This window comes from Rutidosis leptorrhynchoides, chromosome 11, assembly GCF_046630445.1.
Source record: "Rutidosis leptorrhynchoides isolate AG116_Rl617_1_P2 chromosome 11, CSIRO_AGI_Rlap_v1, whole genome shotgun sequence".
In the NCBI taxonomy this organism is placed as follows: Eukaryota; Viridiplantae; Streptophyta; class Magnoliopsida; order Asterales; family Asteraceae; genus Rutidosis; species Rutidosis leptorrhynchoides.
This window is the reverse complement of record NC_092343.1, coordinates 11,926,654-11,940,000: the sequence shown is the minus strand read 5'-3', so window position 1 is coordinate 11,940,000 and position 13,347 is coordinate 11,926,654. Positions and strand designations below refer to the sequence as shown.

Here is a 13,347-nt window from a genome sequence, read left to right as displayed (position 1 = left end):
GTTCTTAATATCACAACCAGGAAGTCTCCTTGTGGTGAAGGTAATGATTTTTGGTCTATTACGTGTGAAGTTGAACGCAAACGTGTTATTTGTTGACTACTTTTCGTAAATCTTGATTTACAACACACAAAGAAAACACGATTAGCTACGAGTCGTACAAAAAATGCTTTACCTAGTGATCATCATAAGTTTATAACAACCAAGTTGAACTACTGCACACAATAAGTAATACATAATCTTGGTTTAGCTACTTCTTGGATAACTTAAATTTATGATTATGGTTTTAAGTAAGTTTTTCTGATATGAAGACAGGTATCTTTGTGAGCCTAAGTTTAAAATACTCCACACTCAAAGCTTTCTTTTGTTTGATGTCATAACTTTTTGAGTTTTCATATTCACACACCAACTCTATGGCACTTGACATCATCATCATCCTGTTAATAACTGATGTATATTTTTCTTATATTTTGGTTGAACTTTGGAATACTAAAAGTTTTAGCAAGTCCTTGTTAATGTGTTAACTGTGAGCAGATTCTGATGTGCATCTTCTACATTCTTTTTAATATAATCCGAAGATGAGTAAAATTATAACTCAGTATGTTTGGTTATTGGTGCTCTATAGGAACAAACACATGGGACAGATTTGAGCTTCGTGTCCACAAGCGTGTTATTGATCTTTTCAGCTCACCAGATGTGGTGAAGCAAATCACCTCCATCACTATTGAACCTGGTGTTGAGGTTGAGGTCACCATTGCCGACTCTTAAATTGTCTCAAATGTTGTCTTTCTATTACATTACAATGTTCTATGTTGGGTAAGAACGTCTTTTCTTTATGTAATAGTTTCTTTTCGTGTAGTATTTATACCCTCTCAATTTTGGAAGTATTTGACCCATCAAGAAAGTCAGAGTTGTGTTTTATTTTCATCTTTTATATTTATTGAAACTTAATGCATTTCTATACTATGCATTGAAATTGAAATGTCTTCACCCTTTTAAATGTAGTGAAATCATTAGATAAATACTTGAATTCAAGATTTACTAAAGGCTTAGTACAGGTTGATCAAAATTAGGTAAACTGAGGCTTGTATATATATATATGGACATGGTTTTATCTTATGTTCATTGTGTTGTATGTTCCAAATATGTTAACGCACTAAACATATGTTGCTACTTGTTTTGCAAATATGTCTTTAAACCATAAACTGGGTAAAATAGCCATTATGATCCTTTGTAAACGAAGCATGTTTGTATTCTTTATACGCGAATGTTTGGGTTTTTCATTATCCTACTGTGCAAGTGTAGCTGAAGTTGTAAGTTGTGACTTGTGAGTGCAGTTCTTCAAATATAAAGAAACTGATGATAAACTGTGGAAAGGCTCATACACACTATATTAAGAATTTAAAATACTTTAAACACACCAATCTTTGTTTTGTGCAAACTCCTCTATTTTTATGGTACATCTTAATATTCTCACCATATCTCTACAATGTCCTATATAAAAACTGAATCCGACTCCATCACTCAGTGATGCACATTATTCAAAACCTAATCAACTTGTGATTATAGATGTGACAAAGCTTAAAAGAAAGAACGTTTGGTAGGAGCTCGACCAACGGCTCGCATTAAGTTAGCAACTTCCAAAACCCTAGCCACTTTGGTCCCTCTTTTCGCCTCTGCTGTAGCCCTTTTTTCTTCTGATTTCCTTTTAGCTTTTGCTATGTCATTCTGCATTTTCTCCATTGCACGTGCTCGCTTTGCCTCCAGTTTCCTCTACATTATGCGACATTATATATTCCGTTAGTGTTTTTGTCTTTAATTAACATCCTCAAATGTTGTAGCGAGTTAACATAACAGAAACAACATAATACTGGTAAATGAATCGAATAACGAAAACAACAATTTAGCAACAAATCTAGATATGAATTTATGTGTTACTCGTATAAGTTTAGTAACCATCTTAATTCCACTTTCATAAAAGAAACACAATCTCTAAAAGGCATGTATGGTCACTACTACCTTAGAAAATTCCATTCGAAGAATTGTCCAACTATCATGCATATTTCACTTGTACACCATGCCAGTAAAGTTGTACATCTTACTCTAAAAGATGGATTCAACTTTCTCAAATTGACTATTGTCTTTTTCTCATACTTTTCAGATAGTGCATATGATCTATGTGGACATTGATGATTCCATGATTGGCCAACTGTTAGTTACTGAATTTTCCAACCCTGCAACTATACTTTGAACCTCATGCATTAACACTTGTACCTTATGTTCAAAACCTCTACCTCATACTCAATCATACTCTGTAGTTTGAACCAGTACCAATAGGATCTAGCATAAAAAAGATACTATACCATATACCTCGTATGCAAAAGTTCTTGAAAAACACTTAAAGATGCACGTAATAGAAAAGTTAGTTTCTACATCAGTTGTTATTGTTACTATGTTACTGTTAACATATTTGTCGTTACTATTACTGTTACTGTTAAAGAAACGTACCTCGATTTTCTTCATCCACGAAGTAGACTTTTGAACTTGTTCGTTCTCCCACCCGTTGATTATTGCATCATCACGTTTAAACCGATTGTTAATCTTAGCAATCTTCGCGTTTTGCCAAGCCAAAATCTTCGATTCAACCTCTTCTTTTTTAACCGTTACCACGGATGCCACGTTAACGTTCCCACCAGCGTTCACCAAATTTTGACCACTCCGTCTACTTGGTGACATAATAGGATTATTATCCGCCACAATTGCTAAAGGATTATTATCAACAATATCATCCTCACCAATTCTTTCTAGATTACTACTTCCATTATTTGTGTTCATACTATTAGCAACTTCACTTGTTTCACTTCCATTTATGCCCGTTCCCGCGAGAACCAAAGCGTTAAATTCTCGACTCATGGTTGTAAAGTTTTCACTTTCGGTACTAACAACCGAAAGTGATGATGATCGGTGGCTCGTGGTGTCCCAATTTTCGCGACGACGATAAGAGGGAGGAAGTGGTAAAGGGGGTGTTAAAGCATGAATTTCTCTTATGTTTTCATCATCTTCATCTTCATCATTTTGGTTTTGATTTTGATTTTGATGAGAGGAAGAAGGTATTTGATCATTGAACATGTTTGTTTTATGGGAAGATAACAAAAAATTAATAGTGAATTTAGGAAGGGGAGAGAGAAGTGTTTAAAGGATATAAAGTATGAGTTTGATGATAATGATATGATTAGTGTTTGGGTTAATTAACTAAATTTGAACCACACAAGAAATGACTTGCATAGAGCGTTGAGTGACACAACATATATTTTTTTGTCCAAGTATAACGTACATAAAACACATCAAATCCCTTTCACTAAAATTTATTTATTTATTTATTCGTTAATTAATTAACTCACTTATTTTTACTCAAAAACATTCACTCTATTGAAATAAACCAGTTGTGTAGGATTGATAATAGATGGATAGAATAAAACTAAAATTCTACTCGTAATTGATTTATGTTATTAAATTAATTACCTACCGAGTGAACTTTTTTATTTTCTTACTTCTTTTCCTTTGTTTATTAGTTTTATAATCAAGTTAGTATTTTAAACAACTGTAAATTTTTTAAAAATTTCTTATATTCTATATTAATAAACTTTTCTTTACTAAAACAACGAATACCGTTAAATAGTAAACTTCGTTTAAAGATAAAGAAACCTTAACCGGTATAATCAAAGGCGACCCGTCATGAAAAGACTCGAGAAGAGTAAGCAACACAAAACGATACATAACTCGAAGTTAACCGAATCCCAAACAAAAAACTAACATAGATGGGAACAACAAGAAAACACCTTAAACCAACATATCAATCTTGAGCAAGAAAAAAATCTAATATCATACACTAAAGTATATGTCTTGAAAATCCAATGAGTAAATATTGTGGGTGATTGAATTCTTGATCCTTTAAATGCTTCGCTTTTGGAAGACTGTAGAATGTTCCTGCGAATTATGACCCTTACCCGGAATGTGAGCAGATATATCATGTCGATTGTTCAACCGTACTTTGACTATCTTACGTGGAGCTGAATTAGGTTTTTTTGGTACATGCGGGCCTACTCCTTGCTTCTAGGATATTGATCTGAAGCTCGAGTACGACCATGCCTTATAATTTTTAAAGAGGATCTTAGAATTCAAACCTTGCTTAACTCATTGTTCCGTAAACCAATCGCTGGTTGTGCTGATCGAGAAAAATAAGCATCACAAAACGATACATAACTCAACTCGAACTTAACCAAATTCGAAACAAAACACCAAACATAAATGGGAACAACAAAAAAACACCTTAAATCAACATTACAATAAAAAATATACGCAACCAACAAACCAAAAAATACTTTCATAAATTAAGTGAAGATAGTTAATTTTAAAGGGAGGTGATATTCACACACCACTTTTTGATCTATGTACACTTTTCTCTCGTAAACTTACATTTATACTCCTAGATTAATCTAGGGAGTTGAACTTTTATTATTATTGTATGTATAATGTATAATTAAGAGTCTAATAGGTAATTAGGTGTACATGGATAAAAAGTGGTGTGTGGAATTCACCTCCCATTTTTAAAAAATTATTTGATAATTATCGGCTTACAAATAAGTTATGCATTTCATAAATTTTTAAACATAACATTTAACACTATGTTAAACTTTTTAATAATTGTTTGAGTGTTCACTACAAGGAAAAATGATAAATGCTTTTCTTTTTACCGGCAATTTTTGCATCGAATACTCTTATTTGCGATCCACACACGCTAAGTAGAAAACTCCAAGGACCATTCTAGATTGCTCGGCAACTAATCGCGGGAACTGGGTTGCTTGGAAACTAATCGCAGAAAATGAGAAAAACTGATTAAATACTTTAATTAAAACTGTTGATTGGAGATATAAAAACTTAATGATAAAAAAATATCTTGAGAAAAAACCGATTTAACTTTATAAGATAAGATTGAATGTAATACAAAAGTATAACATGTTGAATGTGACATTTTAAAGGTAAAAATGAGATATCGGAATTATTTTGTTTTTTTTTTTTTTTTTTTTTTTTAGTTTTTATGTACACCAAATTATTAAAATTATAACTCCACAATCGTGACTACTTATTACTCGTAAATCGTAATAAAATGATCTTTGTACATAATTTGATTGCTTTGGGGAAAAAAACACACGAATTTTATGTATCATCTTTATATTACCTACCGAGTGAACTTTTTATGGGAAAATTAAGTGAGCATTATTACTTGACTTCATTTCCTACTTCTTTCCCTTTTTTTTTTTTTACTTGACTTCATTTCCTACTTATTTCCCTTTATTTGTTAGTTTTAGTTGCTATAAATAGGCCATATACTTTCATTTTTGTCCCAATGTAGGGTATATATCCCGAAAAATATCAATGTAGACTATATACTTTCATAAAGTGTACTAATATGAACGGACAAAACTTATTAACCGGATAAATAACTAAACGATGACGTGGCATCCTAAGTGGAGAATGACGTTGGTGATACATCAGAACAAAACTGAAAGTATATAGCCTACATCGGAACAAAACTGAAAGTATATAGCCTACATCGGAACAAAATTGAAAGTATATGACCTATTTTTAACCATATAAAATGCAAAAAAAATGTTAAATAATTAACTTTACCGGTTCAGCAGGTAACTTGTTAAATTTGTGTACATCGATACAACTTTTAAGAGTATATAACCTACATTGATATTTTTTGAGGTATATAGCCTACATTGGGACAAAAATGAAAGTATATGGCCTATTTATGGCTTTAACCCTTAATTTTATAATAAAGTTAGTATTTTAAACAACTATAAAGTTTTTTAAAAATTCTTATATTCTATATTATGAACTTTTTTACTTTTTTTTTTAAAAGATAAACAGTTTTATTGATAATTATAAGAGTACAAGGAATAAAAGACTAATTACGAATCAATACATTAAACTCGATTGAAAAAAGCCTCAATGGACATATAGACTAGAAGAAACACGACTCCGCTGGGCTGCAACATTGCACTCAATGTTATCCCTGACCTGAAGTATTCACACATGTCGTCTTTCGCTTAGTGTGGGGGCAACGGGGAGTGGGGGTTTTACCGACCATGCCATCGGATTGGTCCGGGTTTCTTCAAGGGCAGTAGTTGGGGGCATGTTATGTAACTATGGGAGACGAACGCGTGGGTGGTTTAGTCCCTCTTGAATGATCCCAAACTGATATCCAAAAAAAGACTAGAAGAAACAACTTGAAAAAACAAGTCGGGAAAGCAAAGGACACAGTGTCAAATTAACGATGACAATGCGACCAAATGCTAACCCATTTAGTTTTTGAAGACCATATGCCCAATTGAGAATAAACAGCGATGCATATTATGTATTGTGTCACGATGGAAAAACAACTAATTGCTATCCGATACCCGATTTACTTAGAGGAAGAACTTTTTTTACTAGAATAAGGACTACAATTAAATAGAAAACTTCATCTAAAGATGAAGGAACCTTAACTAAATACACTTAAAGGTGACCCGTCATGAAAATACTCGAAAAGAGTGAGCAACACAAAACAATACCTAACTCAACTCGAACTTAACCAAATCCCAAACAAAACATCAAACTAACATCAATGAGTACAACAAGAAAACCCCTTAAACCAACATAACAATCTTGAACAAGAAAAAGATATAATATAATAAACTTAAATGTATGTCTTGAAAATCCGTTGAATAAATATTGTGGTTGATCGAATTCTTGATCCTTTAAATGCTTCGTTTATGGAAGACTATAGAATGTTCCTGCAAATTATAACCCTCGCTAGGATTGTGAGCAAAGTGCTCAACCGTACTTTGGTTATCTTACGTGGAGTTGAATTACATTTTTTAGGTGTTCTCGTTGGCACAAGCAGGCGTACTCCTTGCTTTTGGGGACATTTGTAGTGACCCGAACTTTTCCATGTTTATATATATTAATTGAGATTGATATTTACATGATTAAATGTTTCCAACATGTTAATCAATCAAACTCGTTAAGACTTGATTAATTGAAATATGTTTCATATAGACAATTGACCACCCAAGTTGACCGGTGATTCACGAACGTTAAAACTTGTAAAAACTATATGATGACATATATATGGATATATATATAGTTAACATGATACTATGATAAGTAAACATATCATTAAGTATATTAACAATGAACTACATATGTAAAAACAAGACTACTAACTTAATGATTTTTAAACGAGACATATATGTAACGATTATCGTTGTAAAGACATTTAATATATATATATATCATATTAAGAGATATTCATACATGATAATATCATGACAATATAATAATTTAAAATCTCATTTGATATTATAAACATTGGGTTAACAACATTTAACAAGATCGTTAACCTAAAGGTTTCAAAACAACACTTACATGTAACGACTAACGATGACTTAACGACTCAGTTAAAATGTATATACATGTAGTGTTTTAATATGTATTTATACACTTTTGAAAGACTTCAATACACTTATCAAAATACTTCTACTTAACAAAAATGCTTACAATTACATCCTCGTTAAGTTTCATCAACAATTCTACTCGTATGCACCCGTATTCGTACTCGTACAATACACAGCTTTTAGATGTATGTACTATTGGTATATACACTCCAATGATCAGCTCTTAGCAGCCCATGCGAGTCACCTAACAATGTGGGAACAATCATTTGGCAACTAGCATGAAATATCTCATAAAATTACAAAAATATGAGTAATCATTCATGACTTATTTACATGAAAACAAAATTACATATCCTTTATATCTAATCCATACACCAACGACCAAAAACACCTACAAACACTTTCATTCTTCAATTTTCTTCATCTAATTGATCTCTCTCAAGTTCTATCTTCAAGTTCTAAGTGTTCTTCATATATTCTACAAGTTCTAGTTACATAAAATCAAGAATACTTTCAAGTTTGCTAGCTCACTTTCAATCTTGTAAGGTGATCATCCAACCTCAATAAATCTTTGTTTCTTACAGTAGGTTATAATTCTAATACAAGGTAATAATCATATTCAAACTTTGGTTCAATTTCTATAACTATAACAATCTTATTTCAAGTGATGATCTTACTTGAACTTGTTTTCGTGTCATGATTCTGCTTCAAGAACTTCGAGCCATCCAAGGATCCGTTGAAACTAGATCCATTTTTCTCTTTTCCAGTAGGTTTATCCAAGGAACTTAAGGTAGTAATGATGTTCATAACATCATTCAATTCATATATATAAAGCTATCTTATTCGAAGGTTTAAACTTGTAATCACTAGAACATAGTTTAGTTAATTCTAAACTTGTTCGCAAACAAAAGTTAATCCTTCTAACTTGACTTTTAAAATCAACTAAACACATGTTCTATATCTATATGATATGCTAACTTAATGATTTAAAACCTGGAAACACGAAAAACACCGTAAAACCGGATTTACGCCGTCGTAGTAACACCGCGGGCTGTTTTGGGTTAGTTAATTAAAAACTATGATAAACTTTGATTTAAAAGTTGTTATTCTGAGAAAATGATTTTTATTATGAACATGAAACTATATCCAAAAATTATGGTTAAACTCAAAGTGGAAGTATGTTTTCTAAAATGGTCATCTAGACGTCGTTCTTTCGACTGAAATGACTACCTTTACAAAAATGACTTGTAACTTATTTTTCCAACTATAAACCTATACTTTTTCAGTTTAGATTCATAAAATAGAATTCAATATGAAACCATAGCAATTTGATTCACTCAAAACGGATTTAAAATGAAGAAGTTATGGGTAAAACAAGATTGGATAATTTTTCTCATTTTAGCTACGTGAAAATTGGTAACAAATCTATTCCAACCATAACTTAATCAACTTGTATTGTATATTATGTAATATTGAGATACCATAGACACGTATACAATGTTTCGACCTATCATGTCGACACATCTATATATATTTCGGAACAACCATAGACACTCTATATGTGAATGTTGGAGTTAGCTATACAGGGTTGAGGTTGATTCCAAAATATATATAGTTTGAGTTGTGATCAATACTGAGATACGTATACACTGGGTCGTGGATTGATCCAAGATAATATTTATCGATTTATTTCTGTACATCTAACTGTGGACAACTAGTTGTAGGTTACTAACGAGGACAGCTGACTTAATAAACTTAAAACATCAAAATATATTAAAAGTGTTGTAAATATATTTTGAACATACTTTGATATATATGTATATATTGTTATAGGTTCGTGAATCAACCAGTGGCCAAGTCTTACTTCCCGACGAAGTAAAAATCTGTGAAAGTGAGTTATAGTCCCACTTTTAAAATCTAATATTTTTGGGATGAGAATACATGCAGGTTTTATAAATGATTTACAAAATAGACACAAGTACGTGAAACTACATTCTATGGTTGAATTATCGAAATCGAATATGCCCCTTTTTATTAAGTCTGGTAATCTAAGAATTAGGGAACAGACACCCTAATTGACGCGAATCCTAAAGATAGATCTATTGGGCCTAACAAACCCCATCCAAAGTACCGGATGCTTTAGTACTTCAAAATTTATATCATATCCGAAGGGTGTCCCGGAATGATGGGGATATTCTTATATATGCATCTTGTTAATGTCGGTTACCAGGTGTTCACCATATGAATGATTTTTATCTCTATGTATGGGATGTGTATTGAAATATGAAATCTTGTGGTCTATTATTATGATTTGATATATATAGGTTAAACCTATAACTCACCAACATTTTTGTTGACGTTTTAAGCATGTTTATTCTCAGGTGATTATTAAGAGCTTCCGCTGTGGCATACTTAAATAAGGACGAGATTTGGAGTCCATGCTTGTATGATATTGTGTAAAAACTGCATTCAAGAAACTTATTTTGTTGTAACATATTTGTATTGTAAACCATTATGTAATGGTCGTGTGTAAACAGGATATTTTAGATTATCATTATTTGATAATCTACGTAAAGCTTTTTAAACCTTTATTGATGAAATAAAGGTTATGGTTTGTTTTAAAATGAATGCAGTCTTTGAAAAACGTCTCATATAGAGGTCAAAACCTCGCAACGAAATCAATTAATATGGAACGTTTTTAATCAATAAGAATGGGACATTTCAACATTGATCCGAAGCTTGAGTAGGGTCGTGCCTTATAATTCATAAAGAACGTCTTAGAATTCGAACCTTGCTTAACTTTTTGTTACCGATCATTGGTTGATCTGATCAAGAAGAGTAAGCAACGCAAAACGATACCTAACTCGACTCGACTCGAACTTAACCGACCCAAACAAAACAGTAAACTAACATAAATGGGAACAACAAGAAAACACCTTAAACCAACATAACTAATGGTGTATCCTAAGGATACACGCATAAAAACACCATTTCCATACTGAAAGATGGATCAAAAAGCATAAAAGATAATAAAATTTGGCGGTTTTCAGTGTTTGCCGCCGATCGTACAGCAGGCCGCCCAGCGTGAAGCGTAAGCCCTGCAGGCAGCTTCTATGCTTAAGCCCTTTAACTCAGTGCGTGAACAGCACGCAGTCACGTCAGCACACGCCACCAACCTTCTGGATATTTCGTGTAACAGAACCACTCGGTAATTGACACGTGTATCTCGAGAATTTTGGACATTCTGCGCCTATAAATAGACCCCCTGGGTCACCACATTTCACATCGGAACTTCAGTCAGAGAGAAGTACACTTTCTCTCTCACACAGTTCTTTCTCACTCTAAACGCACATTAGCCGCTTAGCAGCAATACGCTAGACGGATCAATTACAGATTGATTGAGGTCACCCCACGGATCTCTCATCCGTGTTCCGGGTCTGCAGAGATTATTTCTCGAGGGTAAACAACAATCAACATCATACGCCACACGCTGAGCAGTTATTGTCTTGTATTGGTACCTTACAGTCGCTATACGGAAAATCGTACGAACAAATGGCGCCATCCGTCTCAAAGACCAGCAAAAACACCAAGATCATGAAGGCAACTGAAACAACCTCAACAAAAATAGCACTCGAACCAGTCGATGAAAACATCATTGAGAATATACCAGTGGATCATCTAACTCTTGAAGAAACTTCAATGGAGGAAGAGGACCAAATACACACTGGTCCAACAGATGACCAAGTGCACGAAACCATATCACGATTGAGAAAACCATTGATGGGAAGTTTTAGTGGAGGAATGTGGAAAGTCAGGCGAGGAACGCATAATGTTTCTTTTAAGAAGACATCTGATATGAATGTTAAGCACAACAGCAAAGGAAAGTCAATTTCAAAATCACAATTATTCAAGTTATTAAATCAGTTGATTACTTTGGTTGATGATACTGAGAATCAACACAATGATGAAGGTTTTGTGGAAGATGATTGAGATTTTGGAGAAGAAGACGAGCATTTCTTTATGACTGAGGAAATGGCAGGAAAGTTATTAGATGGAATTTTGACCAAGACGACACCATCACGATATAAGCAGAAATTAGCACAACCAGTCATCCGTGCAATGGCTGTAGATAATTTGTTTTCTTTGATTACTGGAGATGAAGCTATCAAACCGCCAGTAATGGCAGATGTAAAGGCCCGTCTTAATCCATCCGGACGAAGTCCATATCGATTATAAACGATTCACAACAGTTGATTACATCGTGAGGTACTTGACCTCTATATGATACATTTTACAAACATTGCATTCGTTTTTGAAAAAGACAATCTTTCATTACATCGAAAGTTGATGTCCTGCATACCATTTCATAATATATCTAACTATATTTGACTTAATAATAATCTTGATGAACTCAACGACTCGAATGCAATGTCTTTTGAAATATGCCATTTATGACTCCAAGTGATATCCCTAAAATGAGCAAATACACAGCGGAAGATTTCTTTCGTACCTGAGAATAAACATGCTTTCAAGTGTCAACCAAAAGGTTGGTGAGTTTATTAGTTTATCATAAATAATCATTTCATAATTTTAATAGACCATAAGATTTCATATTTCCATTTCTCATAAACATATGTCCCATGCATAGAGACAAAAATATCATTCATATGGATTGAACACCTGGTAACCGACCTTAACAACATGCATATAAGAATATCCCCATCATTCCGGGATCCTCCTTCGGACATGATATAAATTTCGAAGTACTAAAGCATCCGGTACTTTGGATGGGGCTTGTTGGGCCCAATAGATCTATCTTTAGGATTCGCGACAATTAGGGTGTCTGTTCCCTAATTCTTAGATTACCAGACTAAAAAGGGGCATATTCGATTTCGATAATTCAACCATATAATGAAGTTTCAATTACTTGTGTCTATTTCGTAAAAACAGTTATAAAAACAGCGCTTGTATTCCCAGTCCCAAAAATATATAATGCAAAAGCAATTAAAAAGGGAGTAATGAAACTCACGCATATAAATATTGTAAAACAGTCTTTAAAACAGTGCATGTATTCTCAGCCCAAAAATATAAAGAGTAAAAGAGAATCAAATGAAACTCACTGTATTGTATTTTGTAGTAAAAATACATATAACGACATTGAACAACTAAACAATGCAAGATTGGCCTCGGATTCACGAACCTATATCATTTGTATATTTATTAATATACATAGTTGTAATCGAATAAATTTATATATTATTATTAGTGATGAAATTGTTATATTTAATAGTTTATAAGTTTTATTAATTATTTATATATTTTCATTTTATATAATATAGAATTATTAATATAGTTAAGTTATGTAATTTAAATATATTTTTATATCTATGACCTTTATTTTAATACATATAATCTTAAAAACGTTATTTAAAATTTTACTTTTGTAAATTTATATTATTTCAATAATAATGATGTAAATAATACTTGATAATAATAATAGTTTTAATGATGACAAAATAATAATTTTTGTAAAAATGATTATAATGATAATAGTTTTTAATAATAACAATACTATTAATGATAATCATACTACTGTTAATAATGATAATGTTAATGATATTGTTGTTGATAATAATACTAATAACACTAATATTTATAAAATGATACTAATAATAATATTTATGAAAATAATAATAATTTGTATTATGTTTTTGATAATAATAATAATAACAATAATTAAAATGATAATAATAATTATGATTCTAATAATAATAACATTGATAATAATAATCAGATTAATAATAATAATAATAATAATAATAATAAAAATAATAATAATAATAAT

At 32.0% G+C, this 13,347-nt stretch overlaps 2 protein-coding genes across 2 annotated transcripts in view; one reads left to right on the top strand and one right to left on the bottom strand.

Moving 5' to 3' along the window:
- The window catches only part of LOC139877086 (small ribosomal subunit protein uS10y-like), a 1,805-nt gene extending 874 nt beyond the window's left edge, over positions 1–931 (top strand). The window contains exons 3-4 of the mRNA XM_071864498.1: positions 1–40; positions 623–931. The exon at positions 1–40 is cut by the window's left edge and continues 74 nt beyond it. Coding sequence (XP_071720599.1) covers positions 1–40; positions 623–765 — 183 coding nt within the window. The 3' untranslated portion in view covers positions 766–931. The remainder of the gene's footprint in view (positions 41–622) is intronic.
- Positions 932–1,362: 431 nt separating this feature from the next.
- On the bottom strand, positions 1,363–3,247 carry LOC139876699 (remorin 4.1-like). Its single transcript, XM_071864072.1, has 2 exons — positions 2,506–3,247; positions 1,363–1,770 (listed from the first exon to the last, which is right to left on the bottom strand). Exons 1-2 carry the CDS (start codon positions 3,124–3,126, stop codon positions 1,579–1,581), a joined length of 813 nt encoding a protein of 270 aa, XP_071720173.1. The 5' UTR covers positions 3,127–3,247; the 3' UTR covers positions 1,363–1,578.
- Between the last annotated feature and the right edge of the window lie 10,100 nt (positions 3,248–13,347).